Raw genomic sequence first — 15,876 nt, 5'->3', positions numbered from 1 at the left:
CCGTGAATCACGGGAGGGTTCATTCTTACGCCCGAACATAAAATATTATTTTCAATCGCGACGAGAGACACCCTGGTATGTTCATTACGTTCTAACCCCCCATCCTCTATGACAGCACTTAACAAGTTTCATGTAACTTTGCCGACGCGTTGCTTGTGCCGCTGCCCTCCACCCCTCAGGTCAGCTGCCGATTCAAGCCGAGCGCATCAAGAGGAGGGTGAAGACACCGTACTCACTCCGCAAGGGCCGCCCAGCCACCTGGGCTGCACTGTCCAGCAACGCGGCATCTTGCGTTGACGCCTCTTTGCTCTCTGGCAGCTTCTCGCTGGCGCTGTCAGGCAGCAGCGAGGACGCTGTGTGACCTAGCGCTGCGCAACACCAGGCCGGGTGATGGAGATGCGGGAACTGTTTTTTTTTTTAGGCGCCGTCGGTACCGCCGTCGCCGTGTCAGAGGACTGAGCCAGGTGAGTGACCTCCGACAGAACAAGATCAAGGCCGAGTTCAACGAGAGTGATGGATCGGGGACTGTGAGTAACAGTTTTGTGACACACAGGGCTTAGTTTCTCAGTGAATATTTTCTGGGTAACTGCTGGTCCAGAGTGTCGATGTGTGACAAGTTTCCACGGCCATACTAAGAGGTGTACTAGATGCGGAGTGCCGGTTGTGGAAATATTGTCTGGGATGCTGACCAGGACAGACCAAGGTGAAATTAAGGCCTAATTAAGTGTTCCTTTGGTCGCAGCAGTCATGAAGGTGACACAACTAGGGAGAGCACAAAGTACACATGTACAACGTACATTCGACATGTATGTATTTGCAAAGAGACATTGGGCAACGTTTTCTTAAGCGTACAGCACGTGAACGTACTTTACAGCAAACTCGCACAAATGCAGTTTTTGTTGAGACATTATTGGGTTTTTTTATTCTGAAATCATCGGTATCACTTCTGTAAGTTCTTGTGGTATTTCTGAGAAATATCAAAATATATAAAGTTTAGGGGTGCTACATTATCATTAATATTGCTTAAACATCGTTATCTCGCTCTGTTAAGTCTGATGATTGGTATATTCCGACATTTAGATAAGATCTACGATTTTTAAGATCTGTTCCACATGTACAGCTTGTTCATTTATAGGACTAAATATTATTGTACAATATTGCATACTGGCTTGGTAATGTTATAAGTCTAAGTAAAACAGCAAGTAATTAGTAATTTATAATGTCATTTCATTGCCTAGATAAGACTCGTCTTTGCTTCATATTAGAAAATGAACCCCACATGCAGCATACCACGCATTCATTCATCCCTGCAGCACTTTAGTTTGCTCTGATAATTTTATTCGGTCTTTCTGTCATCGTTATTGCTGGTTTTACTGTAATTTGCAGTAAATTGCACTTTTATGCATACGTATTTTTTTTTATTGTGTTGAAATTTGTTCCAGAATATCGATTGCCTATGTTACGTTGTAAATAGCCAAGAAGCGTAAGCGGTCAGCACTTATTTGCGGTTCCTCATTCTGTTGGAAGATTGGCTTACATGTTTTGTTTAGTTAGCCTCGTTGCCAGAATGGCATAAATGCTTCGGGGTAAGATGCAGTGTGCTCTTTATTGAACTGCCATTCATAATGAGATTCATTTAAACATTTATAAAAACAATGTCATTTACGAAACAATAATTAAAATTACCGACTTATCTTAACCTTACGTTTTGTTTGTTATAAAATTATAAAAAAAATGCCACAGCCGTTTAAGAAATGCAATAACAACAAAACTGCAAGTACAGTAGTTTGATGGTGTCTGCTGTTATACAAAATAAAAGTGAACATGCTTTGATGTACATTTACAGTTTAATTATGATCAGACTCATCCACAAACACCACTCACCCCTGTAGACTAAAGGGGCACTTGCTATTTGAAAGCACCTATTCAGGCTGGCACGGTACACACAGGGCACTTGGGGCCAGCAGAATTCACGTCGTGCTGAGAATGGACTTACGGGAGACCTACACTAGGATGACAAACCAATTTTTACCAATATTGTGCATCATGACCAAGAATGATAAATTCATCAAATCGCAAAGTGCATTCAGGCTGGAAACAAATGAGGTAGAATTGTTTTTATTTCAGCAGGATGGGCCTCCAATGAGCTGTTAGGAACTATTTGATGGGTGTCCTGCAGTGGAAAGGGACACATGTATGTTGAACTTCTTTCACGCTGTACGTAGCCCACACTGCATATACAATGCACACAATTCTTGTTTTCGAACCACCAAGATACAAAATTGTTCCGGTAATTTTTTAGGAAGCAGTAGGACAAAAAGGACAACTATAAATGGGTTTCATCTTTGTGCCCTCTGCTTGGTAACTGATTTTAACAGAAGTGCCGTTTGGTTTTCACTATTTCTGCTGTGGGCGGCTGCGCTCCGGGCTGCAGAGCGGTAGTTAATTCAAGATTTGAATTTTCGTGACTGCAAGGATTCATACTCTTTGGTTTTTTCGGTCAAGTCACGTAGGTAAAAAATAAATAAATGAAAAAACTACTAAATTAAATCACGACGTTCACTGTGATAGTGAATTGGGCTGTAACGGTTCCACCTGAAGGACGGAAGCTTGTGTTGCCTCCGAAACATCGTGATTTAATTTAGTTGTTTTTTCATTTATACATTTTTTACTTACGTGACTTTACCGAAAAAAACAAAGTAAGAGCGGTAGTTCTTTTTGCTGTCGTCATTCCGAGGAGAAAGGGACACAAAAGGCCATCACTATGGCAGCATCTCGGCGGCGTGGGCGAACTCTGGGGCCTCTTGAAGATGAGCCGCACGAACCACGAGGGGGCCATAGATGTGAGCCCTTGCGCAGCTGTGACGCCGTCAATACAGAGGGAACGAGGGCTCTTGTGTCGCCACTCAAGGCGGTGATTCAACCCAAAAGCCGCTTGCATCCACCGGGTGGGGCAGAAGGAGGGAGAGAAGACACGAGGTGGGATGAACCAAACGGCTGATAAATTCACATCGGCAGGTATTACAGCTGGCACTGCGTCCTCCATAACGGTCGTGACATTGTTCAGAGGAAGATTAAATGAAGGATCAAATATGGCTGTGCTGTAGACACTAGACACCGACGGTCCTTTGCAGGCATTTGGCGTAGAGAAAAACTTGAGTTCATCGCTGACCACAGAGTGTGATTGACAGTTTAAGCTTGCATGGGTGCTTGAGCATTGGAGACGTGAAGACCAAGCTTAAGCGGTGGTTGTGCGTGAGTGGCAATGGCCATGTCGAGAGACTTGCGAGGGACTCACTCGCTCTCCTCTTACTGGAACAAGCGGCGACCTGCTGTGGGCCTCTCCGTGGCAGTGCAGACCACCCAGGTAACTTCTAACTGAATATTTTCCGGGTCGCTGGCAACCTGAAGTAAGCGCGCGACTAGTAACCACAGCCGTAGCGAGCGCGTATATTGGATGTGGTGTGCTGTGTGTGGAAACAATGTACTTTATGAGTCACTGACCCAGACACCTGCCTGAAATTAACCCCCTGGCAAGTCGGGTTGCAGATTGTACGAGTATATTATTCTACACGATTGAACTTTAAATTTAACATTTATGCATAAAGTCGATGTGTGCTGAAGAGTCAAACTGATGCTTCATACACCAGTCTGGTATGTTCGTAGTGTGAATAACTTTATATCTGGTGTTCATTAAAATGCACTTGTTGTTCGAGCTAGATTTGGCAGAGAGCTGCATGCTGCTTGTATTGTGTTCAGTTTGAGTTGTGCCGCACATAACATTATTTGGCATGTGGATAAAGCACAGATCTGTTGTCTGCTTTTTTCTGAAATATTGCAAAACCAGTGCTGGTGGATGTTAGCGCTGTCACATTTTAGCCATAGATAAAATAAATGGTGTGTTCATTTTATTAAATAGTGCATGAGCTTTGGATTCACATGTTAAAGTCATGAAAGTATATGCAGGATATGCTCTATATAGTACAGTGAAAGATGGTGCCTCAAATAAACATGAGATTAGAGCAGGGACGTGCGGTAAGGGGAGGCTGGGGAGGCAGTGCCTCACCTATCATAATCCAATTAAAATAGCTGTTACTAAAATAAAGAATAATCAAATAAATATTAAGATATTGATCTGTGTTATAAATGTCCCTTCTGTATGATTCCAATAAATTTTATAGTCAAAATTCGCAAATTTTCGGAGCTCCGCTGCAAATACAAGAAGAGACGAGAGGTGAGGCAGCGACGAGCTCAGCCTCCCCTCTGATTGCGCAACCCCTCAGTAACTGGATAGCGCACGGGCAATAAGCGCGTGCCTGTTACTATCTCAGTATGTCGCCAATGTAATGTTTGTAGATCCCTTCATTTCATGGCCTCGCCTTCCATACTCCAGGTAACTTATTTAACGTATGTGTAGAAATATATTTAGGCTCGCTGGTCTCGTCATGAAACTGCAATGAAAAGCACCAGGGGAAGCAGCTATCACATCTGCCTCACTGATGGGGACGTGTCTAACACGCCCCCCTCCGTGAGGCCACGCCCCTTCAGTGTGTGAATCTGGCTCTGACACGAGCCAGTGCCTCCCCAGCCATTGACCTCACCGTACGTCACTGGATTAGAGTGGATGTTTTTAATGAATGCATTCTTACGACTCAAACTCTCGTGCAAATGCAGTTGTGTACTTAAAAAAAAGTGACGGTCCTTCATCAATTCATTGCCAGATGAAAGCCTCCCCATGTCGTGGCGGCCATATATGTTGAATTTCTTTCGCACCATATTTAGCCAATCGTGATAATTGGAGGTGCGGGGGAAGGACAACAAACTAAACACAAAACATCAGTTCTCAACAAATGAGTTTTCCTTCTAGATTTAAAAGTGCATAGTTCAAGTGGCTTCCTAATATCGGAAGAGCGTTCCCGACGGCCGCAAAAGCGCATCTGAAAGCGTGCGATACAGGGACCGTCTTTATTCGATGACTAGTCATGGGGGCTGTTTTGGCCATATTTGACCATGCTGGTGAGTGCGGGGTTGGTGAAGGGGAGGGCTTCCATTATCGATTCAGATATTTGCCATTGATGAAAGCCGTGGCTGGGAATCAAACTCGGGTTTGCCTGGTTTATAGTGAGCGTGCGGATCCCTGCGCCACTGCGCTCCCACACATCATTTCGGTGTAAAACATTCTCCCCGCTCGTCTCCGTCAATAGCCATGAACGAGTGGACATTCCTATGCCAAGAGCCTGTCTTCGTAGGATGACAGGTTGATCAGCAATTTTTACGGTTTATTTCCTACAACACGGTCCACTTATGGACCCTGAAGGGATAAAGCTGGTGGGTGAACCCCTGATTGGAATTTAAACTCGCAAACTTGTAATTGTGAGTTGAGCGGTATGCATAAACGCTGAACTGTATCAGGGCAATCAAATTACTATTTTACTATGTATCGGCTAAAAAAACCTAAGAAATACCTCCCTTACATTAACCAAATTACAGTGCTGAAATTAAAACTTGTGGGGCCAAGTTCACATGTTGACCAACCGACCGAAGTAATTTGCCCAAATTCGCGAGAAACATCGGCACGTTTCTGATAACATTGCACAGAGCAACATTCGCCAGCAGTTTGTGTGAATGGGGCCCATAATGTAAATGCGACGATGCCCTGGCGTCTTCTTTCGCATGACGGGGAGTTTAAAATAAAGGTTTACAATGTGCATGTCGCGATTAGTGAGTGGACGCCTTACGCGCTGACCGTGAATGAACAAATGAACAAAAACCTGCAGTATGTATGTGGAACTTTTTTTGCTAATCGGAGGTGCGGGGCATTGAAGGTTGTTGGTTGAGCTCTCGCTGAGTGCTGCTGCCCCCCGCCCAGGTGGCGTGTGGGGGACCCAGGCTGCACCGAGTGGCAGCGTCTGCGCCACACACGAGGGACACGTGGAGCCCAGGAGGCCTTTTGCTGCTTGAGAGAAATGAGCAGGTTGATCTCGCCCATGGCCATTGCGGGGCACGGCTCCTCAGCTCGTTATTCACGAACTTGCTAACCGCGCGCGATGTTGGCTGTCCGCGAATCGCGTCTGGAACTCTACATTGCTACATCGAGAGGGATAGAAAGACAGTGATGAGTTGTATTATTTACATATTTACTCAAGGTAAATAACGAGGGAACACTGTACACGCAAACCAAGCAAATGCATTAGGAGCCAAGTAGCTAATTGGATACCAGGATTTAAGAAAATAATAGGGGTGTATGAAATTTCAGCTGAAATTAAAACCTCAACAAAATTACTCAATGTGGATTACAAATACGGTACATGGAGCAGTAATCGCCCCCTACTGGCAGACACATTTTAACTTGCAGGCCAGCAGTCGCCTTGTCCCGCAGAGGCAGAGTTGCCATTGCGGGTGCCCTTCAAATGGTTCAGAAGAAGTTTGATGATGGAAGATGTGTTGAGATGCCGATGCATTAAAGCACCCCATGAATGCAAAATATTGTAGTGAACATAAACAATCAAATGGATCCCTCTCATCTCTACATTGGTCATCTCGAACTTGTCTGCATTTCTCTTTTTGTTTATCTTGCAACATCTCTCATTTTGTCTATACTTCTCTTATCTCACTACATCTCTTGTCTATTTATATTGTCATTATTCGGATTGCATCAATTGAAATGGAGGGGAGTTCTAAATTATTATTTTTGCTTGGGGTCCCCCACTGGGCCAGCACCCACCACTCGTCCACCTACCCTGGGTCATTCCCCCTTATCGGTGCAATAGCAGCAGAGAAATAATTTCCGCGAAGTCGTGAATTTGAATGTGCAGGAGGAGCTAAGATCAAACATATTTTTTAGCATCTTGGGGCTGCCGCCGTTTTGATCATGGGAATTGCAGAAGCACAGAGAGACCACAAATAGCTGTCATCATTCCCACCTTTGATCCTTAATTCAAAATGTATTTGCAAGTATAAGTAGTATATTCTTGGGTCTTTCGGTAAAGTCACGTAGATAGGTTCAAAGAAAATAATCAAAAATACTACGACGTTTCGATCGCAACAAAACATATGACGGCAGGTATATAAATTTGAATGCCTGCAGTCAGGAAAGCTTTAAGTCACGTTTTAGTAGTGTTTGCCTCGTGTGTGATATGGCTGAATGAGATTGTTACGAGCACATAGCCGACTATGCAAAGCAGCTGCATTCCTCTGCCCACGACTGACTGCCTCTGTCTGTTCCAGGGGTCGGCAACCAAAATAAAAAGAAGAGCCTTTTTTAAAATTAGGTACAAAAACGCAATATTTCACGAGCCACAATGCAGTCCTTAAAGAGCCGCATGCGGTTCTGGAGCCGCAGGTCCGTGACCCCTGGTCTATAACATAACTATGCCGACTGTTTAGGTACTGATTATTGACATGAAGTCTCATTTAGATGCTAGATACTGTTCATCCGAATTCGTAAAGTCATTCCAAGCGTCTAGCTGCGGAAATGGGATTGGGGCGACAACCTTTTCCGTTGGTGGCCCCAAGCCAGTGGTGGAGATTCCACATTACTATGGGTGGGGCCAGGCTATCCCTTGGGTAATTATCTGTTGAATTGATGGAAGCTAAATGGCGCATGGGCTACAGATGCCTCTGACCGGGGTTGAAACCTAAACTTAGCAATTTGCTACAGCCACATGTGGCTGGATTACTCTGGCAATTACTGTACACAATATATTGCATATTGTATGACTCCCATATTCATAAAGTAATAGATGACGATTATCGTTTTAATGCCTATGAACAAATCAGACGAAATATCCTGGTGTCATTATGAGATCTCGGAAACTAAGCAGGGAGAAAGTGTTTGGTTATTGCTCAGATGGGTGACCACCACACACGCCATATTGTTTTAGGGGGCTGTGCCACGTGGTCATCAGCAGATCCAAGCGCAGAAAAATCCAACGCTCCCCGTATTCTTTGCCAAGCCACTCTGACCAGCGTGATTATTATCAGTGTTGCCTGGAGGAGGTTTCGATATAGTTTGTGATGAGCACATGCCCAAAACTAGCAACAAACAGCACTGTTGAAGAAACGACGATGGTAGTAGTGGATGGGTTTGTTGCCCAACAGTGTGTGAGCCATGTGAGTTTCTGCAGCACCTGACATCCATGCAGTGCCGGTGGGCACCACCGCAGGCCACGGGGCCGGCACTAATGGCCACGCAAGGAGAGCGGAGAGGTCACCGCTCGCACTCACAGATGCAGGTGAGAGTGGCACGAATGCCTCACTTCACAAGCTCATTCCACACTCATTAGTGGGGCTGGCCAAATATGTATCTGCAACGTCTTTCGCACAGTACCGTACTAATCGGAGGTGCAGGGGAAGGAAAACAAACTAAACGCTAAAAGCAGTTTAGAATTTTTTTTATTCAAATCTAGATTTAAAAGTGCATGGCTCCGGTGGCTTTCTAATATCGGAATGAAGAGCGTTCCAATTGGCCGCAGAAGCGCATCTAAAAGAGCGCGATGCAGTGACCATCTTTGTTCGATGGCCAGCCAAAATCCGCTGCTGCGATTACCGGAAGATCGCGTGATGGTTTTTGCTCCTTGACGAGATCAATAATGTATTGTGGTTCATTTGTAGCAAGCAGTTTGTGTATAATGAGTGCGACCTTATGGATGCGTCCGGCAAACGGAAACCAATGCAGCTCGGCGAGTACCACAGGAGGACCAAGAGAGCCGAGGCAAATATTGGCACCGATTCTGGCTGCTTTGTGCCACTTGTCTTTGGTTTCTCGTGCCACTGGATCATTTTCTCTTTTTGTATCAGAGAGTGAATTTTAAAAAAATTGTGGACGTTATAAGCTTCTAAAGTGTTTTATATTATTGTTACTAGTTGTGGAGAATAAGTAAAACAACTTATTCACGAAGCAGCTTTCACATTTGTTTCTAATTCATTCTGCTTTTTATGTTTTTTTTTTCAACTTTGTCCTGATTGTGATGTCAGCATCATGTCATGAGGTGAAGTATCCATTCGAAACTGCCACAGAGCAAAATAGATAAGAAAACAATTACTCCTTGATATATATCCGTCTCAACACATGGAAATATTCGTATTTCTTATACAATCCATTGGCCGCATGGCCTTCTAAAAGTGCATATACTGGTAGGAACCACCTGGTTCCACCAGCCCACAGGGGATTATTGTGTCCGTCCGTCCGTCATGCATCCAAAAATGGGAGGGGTGGGGCTGGGTGTGTTTTGTGTCGATGCGATGAACGTTGCCGGTGTGGAATTGATATAAATGTCCAATGGAGCAACTTTCCAGATGACACTGCTCCACGCTCGCCTTGACAATGGTGTGCTCGCGTTTCAGCGTATCATTACAGCAGCTGCCAGATGGCACAGATGGAGATATGAGGGCATGCGATTTTTTTAAAAATCAAAACCCGACACGGCACAAAATGTTTCCACCATTAAAGCTCAGCAGCGGCTTTATGTTGCCCTTTTATTTGTCATCTGCCGCGCACACGAGTTTTGTGAGCAGACTTGCACAGTTACATGTTTCGGTCATATAATTACGCTGATGGACACCAAGTTTCCTGACACAAAAGCTAATTTTGTAACGTCTATAATCAAGGTATATAACTGTATTCTTTTCAAATTTCAGTCCTTGTGACCCATCATGGTCCAGCTGTCCGTGATTATCTCTTCGATTCGTGTGCAATTTAAGCCACGACAGCGCACATCGCAAACAGCAGACGGTCAGTAGTCATTGAAAAACGGTACTGTGGGCGGTTCCAACATTGAGAAATGTTTCACTTGAAATATTGGATTTCGGCCTACAACCAGTAAAAAAAGAGAATAGATTGATACACACACAAACATTTTCACAACTTCGACGGCGTAGTTTTGCACGCAATTCATTTGTTGGTGTTGATGTTACGGCTTGCCGTGTCTCTACAATGTTTCTCAAGCTCGCGAGGCGGATGGTGGAGGAGGCTGGGAGGCCTCGGGCACTGGTGATCCGGGAGGGCAGCCAGCAGCGTCCGAGAGCCATGCTCATCCTCACGCCAGAACTCGCCTCCTACCGGCAACCCCATCACCTGCAGCCTATAGCCGAGGAGGCGAGTTCGCTGCAAGTCTTCTCTGCCCACCTGCTGAGTAGAGCATGATTCATTCTAGATTTGAAGTTTTCGTGACTGGAAGGATCCATACGGTTTGGTTTTTTCGGTAAAGTCACGTAGGTAAAAAAATTAATAAATTTAATTACGATGTTTCGGAAGCTATTTTTTTTTCATTTTAATTCATTTATTTTTTACCTACGTGACTTTAGGGAAAAAACCAAAGAGTATATATAGAGCATGATTAGCCCATGAGATGAATTGCCTGCAGGCCATTGTGCCCCCTTTCGGCTCCCACCCACCGGTTCACCCACACGGGAGGAGACCCCAGCAGAGTGCAGGGCCTCGGGATAATTAATCCAGCCCAACCACTGACACACATAGCTAGACATGCTGTTATTATGAAACAGATGATTATTTTGGGCATAATGTGATGACATTTACGTGAAGTAATTTACGGCATAAAATCAAGCACAAGATTTAAGGGGCCGTCCATAAATGATGTCACGCACCTAGGAGGGGGGTCAGACATTTGTGACGACGTGTGACGATGGGGGGGGGGGGGTTTGAGAAATGTGACGTCACATCCAAATGCGCAACTTTTAATAAATATAGACAACACGTTCTACTTAATTAAATAGACCTTTTAATAAATGTATCCTCGTACAACATCAGAGTGCAGCGCCACATTAAATACGCACTACAATGAAAATAGTTTTGAAGCATGTTTTATTTGGGGGGGGGGGGCAGAGCTTTGTGACGTCATATTTGAGGGGGGTCTGACTTTTTGTGACGCCGTGTGACGAAGGGGTGGGGGGGTCAAAAAACGTCCAAAATCGCGTGACGTCATTTATGGACGGCCCCTAACTTATATTCTAAACATTAATATTGTATCTGCACCTTGCTCATTCGCGAATATGTATTAAGCATAACACACCGATTTGAAGCAGTGCTAATTTATTGACATTGGACTTTTGTGATTTACAACCTTGGTTAAAATATTATTTTTACTGACTGCATCATTTGAAGGAATGTTTGGTAACCTTGCTATGGATTTGTTAGGAAAAAGATGCCACTCTGAAACTTCACCTGGAGTGTAAAGTGTGAGTGATGCGTGGCACCGTGTGTGTGGTTGTTCCAAGCTGGGCTGCAATATCGGGTGCAGTGTTTTTCAGAGCACAGTGCAATTGGGACCGGCTTTCCAGAAGAAGTCGCTCGTTATCAAACAACTCCATCCCATGCATGCCACGCAGGTGCAGTTGTTATCATTCTATGCTTTGCAGTATAACATTATCTGTAACTATTATTTCAAACAATTACATTCATTGGGTTTCCAATTCAGTTTTTTGGGGGGGGGGAGTTAGCTTGAGTAAGTGCTTTATTGAGTAAAACTGGTTTGGAAAATTAATAGGATGAGTAAAATTTATATTTAACATGGTATCCCAATCAAGAGCAGGATATAAAAAGAAGTAATTGTGCATCTATTGCTGGATGAAGGCCCTCCCCATAAGTTGGTGAAAGGAGGGGGGGGAGGAACGTGTCAGATAACCCTCGGCACTTACGTCCGTTGTGACCAGGAATCGAAGTCAGGTTGCCGAGTTCATGGGGCAGTGCCACTGGCTTCAATCGATTCAAAATTATTTTTAAAGGTTCGGCTGAACCGTATAATAATAATAAAAAATATGTATTTTCTCCAATTAAAATGTGCTTACTTTTAGAAAGAAAGTCCTCACGTGTAGCCTAGTGCCTGCAACGTATCTGATACGAGGTCTTTGTTTTGATAATTTAGAAAATAACTGGTTTTAAATAGATTTTACCCCATAGCTAATTGGAATTGAACCTTTCACAACTTTTGAACCGACTGACACAACCGGTCCAAACGGTTATTGGTGCACCAAAGCCGAACCAGAGAGCTAATCGGTTTTGACTCCCGATGTAAATGGGAACCCAATGGAAAACAACAATAACATGTGCAGCATTATTTTGATATAAACAAAGTGTGGATTCACTTTTGCGAGTGTCCGAAACTGATTGCCGTCTTAACCAGAGCTGGGAAGGAACGAATGCACGGAAAGTAACGCAAGAAGACGACTGTCACTGGTAAAAAAAGTGCCTCCTATTGTTTATATTCGCAATTTTTTAAATGATATATATGAAGCTATTTATTCATCTTATGTCCACACTAGTCATCCTGGTAAGGGAACTTTCTAGTTCCAGTAATCCACAATGCGCACTTGCAGGAAGTTCACTTTTCAGCCTTTTCTTCTACCGACCCCACACCCGAAATCTAGCATCTCACTCCCGAGATTCTGGAACCTTTCACAAGTCCCTCTCAGCGCCTCCTCCTTCCCTCTTTTTCCTGCCAAAATATCTCTCCGTTGAGTTCCCTCCAACCCCTTATCTCCTTTTTCGCACCTTCGTTACTATCGTCCTCCTTAATTATTAGTCTTGGCTGTGGTTCTTCGTCCACGCGTCACCCTTCCATCCTCTTGGCTCTGGTCACGTGTTCCCCCACCTGACCTCAGTGTGCCACCGCATCACATTGACACGATTATCCTGAGCATCCATCTTGGGCATGCAAGTGTAATACAAATGATCAACATGATGGTCATTTCATATTACGGTAATTACAAAGTGCTTATATGTAGTTTGATGTCCACCTATAATGTCTTTTGTCAATGAAGAATATTTATAAGTAGACGTCATAATTCACCATCCACCCCTTTCCCTTAACTGTTCAATAAATTCTCATAATTCGGATGACAATGTCACTGGCATTACGTGTATGGCAAGCAGTTTGAACGTCTATGTTTACCGTGTCGTCGTCGTTATAGAGCCAACTCTTCAGGCTGTGTCTGGGCAAGAATACAGACGCGATGGCTTCACCCACGCCGGCCATCCAGGTCGTCTCCTCTCTGTCGTGAAGCACGCCCAGCCGCACGTATTCATGTTTGTTCCAACGTTCATGAAATCACAGCGCCTCCCGACTCTAAAGGGGGGTGGGACGACACTCACCTGTTGCCAGGCTTAAGTGGTGGAAATTCTGCATTCACCATTGTATTGGCCAGCATCTCCATAGGTCAAGCACGGTTCATATGCCACAGTTTGAGCCTGATTTGGAATTGAGCTCTCAACCTTTCAACTGCGAGTCAGGTGCTTTTAACCACACGCCACCTTGCTGCACACAGAGTATGAGGTATGATGAAACTGAATGGGATAAAACAACAGGGCATCACAGGAGTATAAGGCGGGGCGTGGGGTTGCTTGCTCGCGCATAGAGTAAGCGAGTGAGATACCCAACCTACAAGACATCTTCGGGCACCTGCAGGAGGCAGTACAGCAAGAGTGCTACAGAAAGACACTTGACTTCGTGCAGATTACATTTAAATAGCCCCCCACCCCCACCCCGACGGAGCTGTAATGAATATTGACGTGTAGTGGGAATGCGTGTTTTTTTATCGTTAATATTTTGTTTCTTCAGAGCATGGGAAATCCATCGACACCTCAGAGTGCTGCGATGACTTCGACAGCGACACAGGTAAACATTACCAGCGGCTACATCCCTCTGCCTCGTGACGTTCTGTGGCGCCTGCAGCTTTGTCTCACAGTGCAATTGAGCTTGTGAGACTTGCTGCGTGATGTTATCAAATTAACCTCTACCTCATGGCAACCTCATTTGCCAGTAAAAATATGATAATTGGTTTTTTACCCTTCTATCTGGCAACAAAACTGACACCTTTTTACAAGGAGTCATGTTTGCATAGACCACAATACCTGCAGTCATAATGCAAACAAAAAACATAACTCTGATAATGTGCACTGTCCTTGAAGTTGATTGGTCCACACCCGAGACAGCTTTCCTTAGAGCCTAGTCTCACATGGGTTGGACCAGATGACGCCTTTCGGCGCCATCTGGTCCAACCTATGTGAGACTTCAAGGACAGTGCACATTATCAGAGTTATGTTTTTTGTTTGCATTATGACTGCAGGTATTGTGGTCTATGCAAACATGACTCCTTGTAAAAAGGTGTCAGTTTTGTTGCCAGATAGAAGGGTAAAAAAACAATTATAACCTCTACCTATTGTGAAAAAATAGTTGTCTTGAGAGGAAAGACATGTAAATAAATAATTGATATTGCTTTGTTTTCATTATAAGAAAACCCTCTGAGGTTGTTTAATGTTTTAAGATATATAATTTAATTTGTTTAAATTATGGTTGCTTTACCCCGGAGAGGTTTATCTTTTAAATTAAAACATTAGATTCCAGTAGTTTAAAAGAGACGATTTGTGTTTTTTGTAAAGAATGCTTACACATGTATATGAATTTTCCTTTTAACAACTAAGAAGTTTGATTTGTAGAGTGAATAAATTAAGTTAAATTAGAAATTGCTATTTTATAAACGTATGGCCAAAATAAATGACACTAGGCAAGTGACCCATGACTCTACTTGGTACAGACAGAGAGACACGGCAATGATGAGATGAATGAAAGGCAGCCCTCTACGATGGTACCTCACAGCCTTCAGCAAGGTGAGACTTGTTAATAATTCATCGACGCAATACCAATGCCGTACCTGCTTCCTTAACCGCACGAGGCTGCTCTTGTACACGTGTTGCCATGGGCCTAGGTGTGAGCGGACAGGCCAGTATGTGCTGGAAGCCACGTGGCGATGCCGACTCCGCCACGGCAGGCCAGGGGGCAGGGACACACCGACTCACGGCCTTCATCCTCGGGGTGGCCTTGGCGCTGGTGCTGCTGTTGCTGCTCAGCACTGTCATGGGCCTGACCATCAAGCTCAGTATGTGACCAGATGACCCCTTTGAGAAAAGTGGCCTCTCACTCATGTGTTGGCAGAAATTACATTTTCTGAAAGTCACAGAATGACTGTTTAACATTTTACCATTTTCTCCCAAAGTATTATCAAAAACCGCATTTCACAAACATGGGAATCAGGCCTAGTTTTTAACTGAGAAGGAAGTTTTCACTTGCCCAGCTTGCCCCACCAACTGTGGTAGGACTTGTGACCCATTTTTAAAATGACATCTTCAAAACTTTAGCAATTTTTTTTAAAAAAAGAGCTTTATTTTCCCATATTTCCCTGGCCTGTTATAATAAATTGTAGACACAAAAAACACATCCCCTGTGCATGTTAATAGGCAATTGTGATATAAGCTGCTTACTGACGTAAAACTGTTCCAACTATTTCCTTTTTTTAAAGATCCTTGGAAGGAGCAACCAGTGACCGCTACAACAACACCATCGATCAGCACAACGAGTCGGTGATGACACAAGCAGAAAGTGATCCCAAGCTGTAGCATTACAATTTGCCTCATTTTGGTCACCTATATTTTTTTACACTTCCATTGCATTGATACTCGGTGAAAACATTGTATTGATCTCCTGTATTGTATCGCACCATGAGCATAATAAATAAAGGATTTAGTGCCTTACAGTATATGTTTATAAGTTGTTATGGCTCACGTGTCACAAAGTAATTGAATGCGATTCATTAAATGCTGTACTGGGTTGATGAAGTGAACTGCGGTAGATATAAATTGCAAAGTGAAAAAACTGATAGAGTTTGGCAGGGCTTGTCGGATATCAAGTGGAAATGTTTGACAATGGAATGAAGGCCAATGGGGAGACAGAGAAAGGCAAATTGACAGAAAACGATATCGCGGAATGAGATTAGGACATTAGTATATTATATTAAAGTGGCAAGAGATTGAGAGTAAAATATTGAGAAGGCCATAGCACAGCAAGAGGATATTAATAATAGTTA

At 43.8% G+C, this 15,876-nt stretch overlaps 2 protein-coding genes across 2 annotated transcripts in view; both read left to right on the top strand.

Annotated features, from left to right (window-relative positions):
• The window catches only part of LOC133345034 (bone morphogenetic protein receptor type-2-like), a 45,696-nt gene extending 43,863 nt beyond the window's left edge, over positions 1–1,833 (top strand). The window contains 1 exon segment of the mRNA XM_061555412.1: positions 180–1,833. Within this exon segment, the coding sequence (XP_061411396.1) occupies positions 180–361 (182 nt within the window). The 3' untranslated portion in view covers positions 362–1,833.
• Positions 1,834–1,985: 152 nt separating this feature from the next.
• Positions 1,986–15,472, top strand: LOC133345033 (uncharacterized). The gene is made up of 11 exons (XM_061555411.1): positions 1,986–3,367; positions 5,870–5,974; positions 8,127–8,234; positions 9,947–10,096; positions 11,259–11,346; positions 12,141–12,193; positions 12,928–12,996; positions 13,575–13,631; positions 14,551–14,623; positions 14,722–14,892; positions 15,313–15,472. Exons 1-11 carry the CDS (start codon positions 3,266–3,268, stop codon positions 15,375–15,377), a joined length of 1,041 nt encoding a protein of 346 aa, XP_061411395.1. The 5' UTR covers positions 1,986–3,265; the 3' UTR covers positions 15,378–15,472.
• Positions 15,473–15,876: the final 404 nt, after the last annotated feature.

This window comes from Lethenteron reissneri, chromosome 21 (genome assembly GCF_015708825.2).
Source record: "Lethenteron reissneri isolate LAM-NWPU_2019-01 chromosome 21, ASM1570882v1, whole genome shotgun sequence".
NCBI classification, from domain to species: Eukaryota; Metazoa; Chordata; class Hyperoartia; order Petromyzontiformes; family Petromyzontidae; genus Lethenteron; species Lethenteron reissneri.
This window is presented reverse-complemented; position numbering and strand designations above follow the sequence as displayed.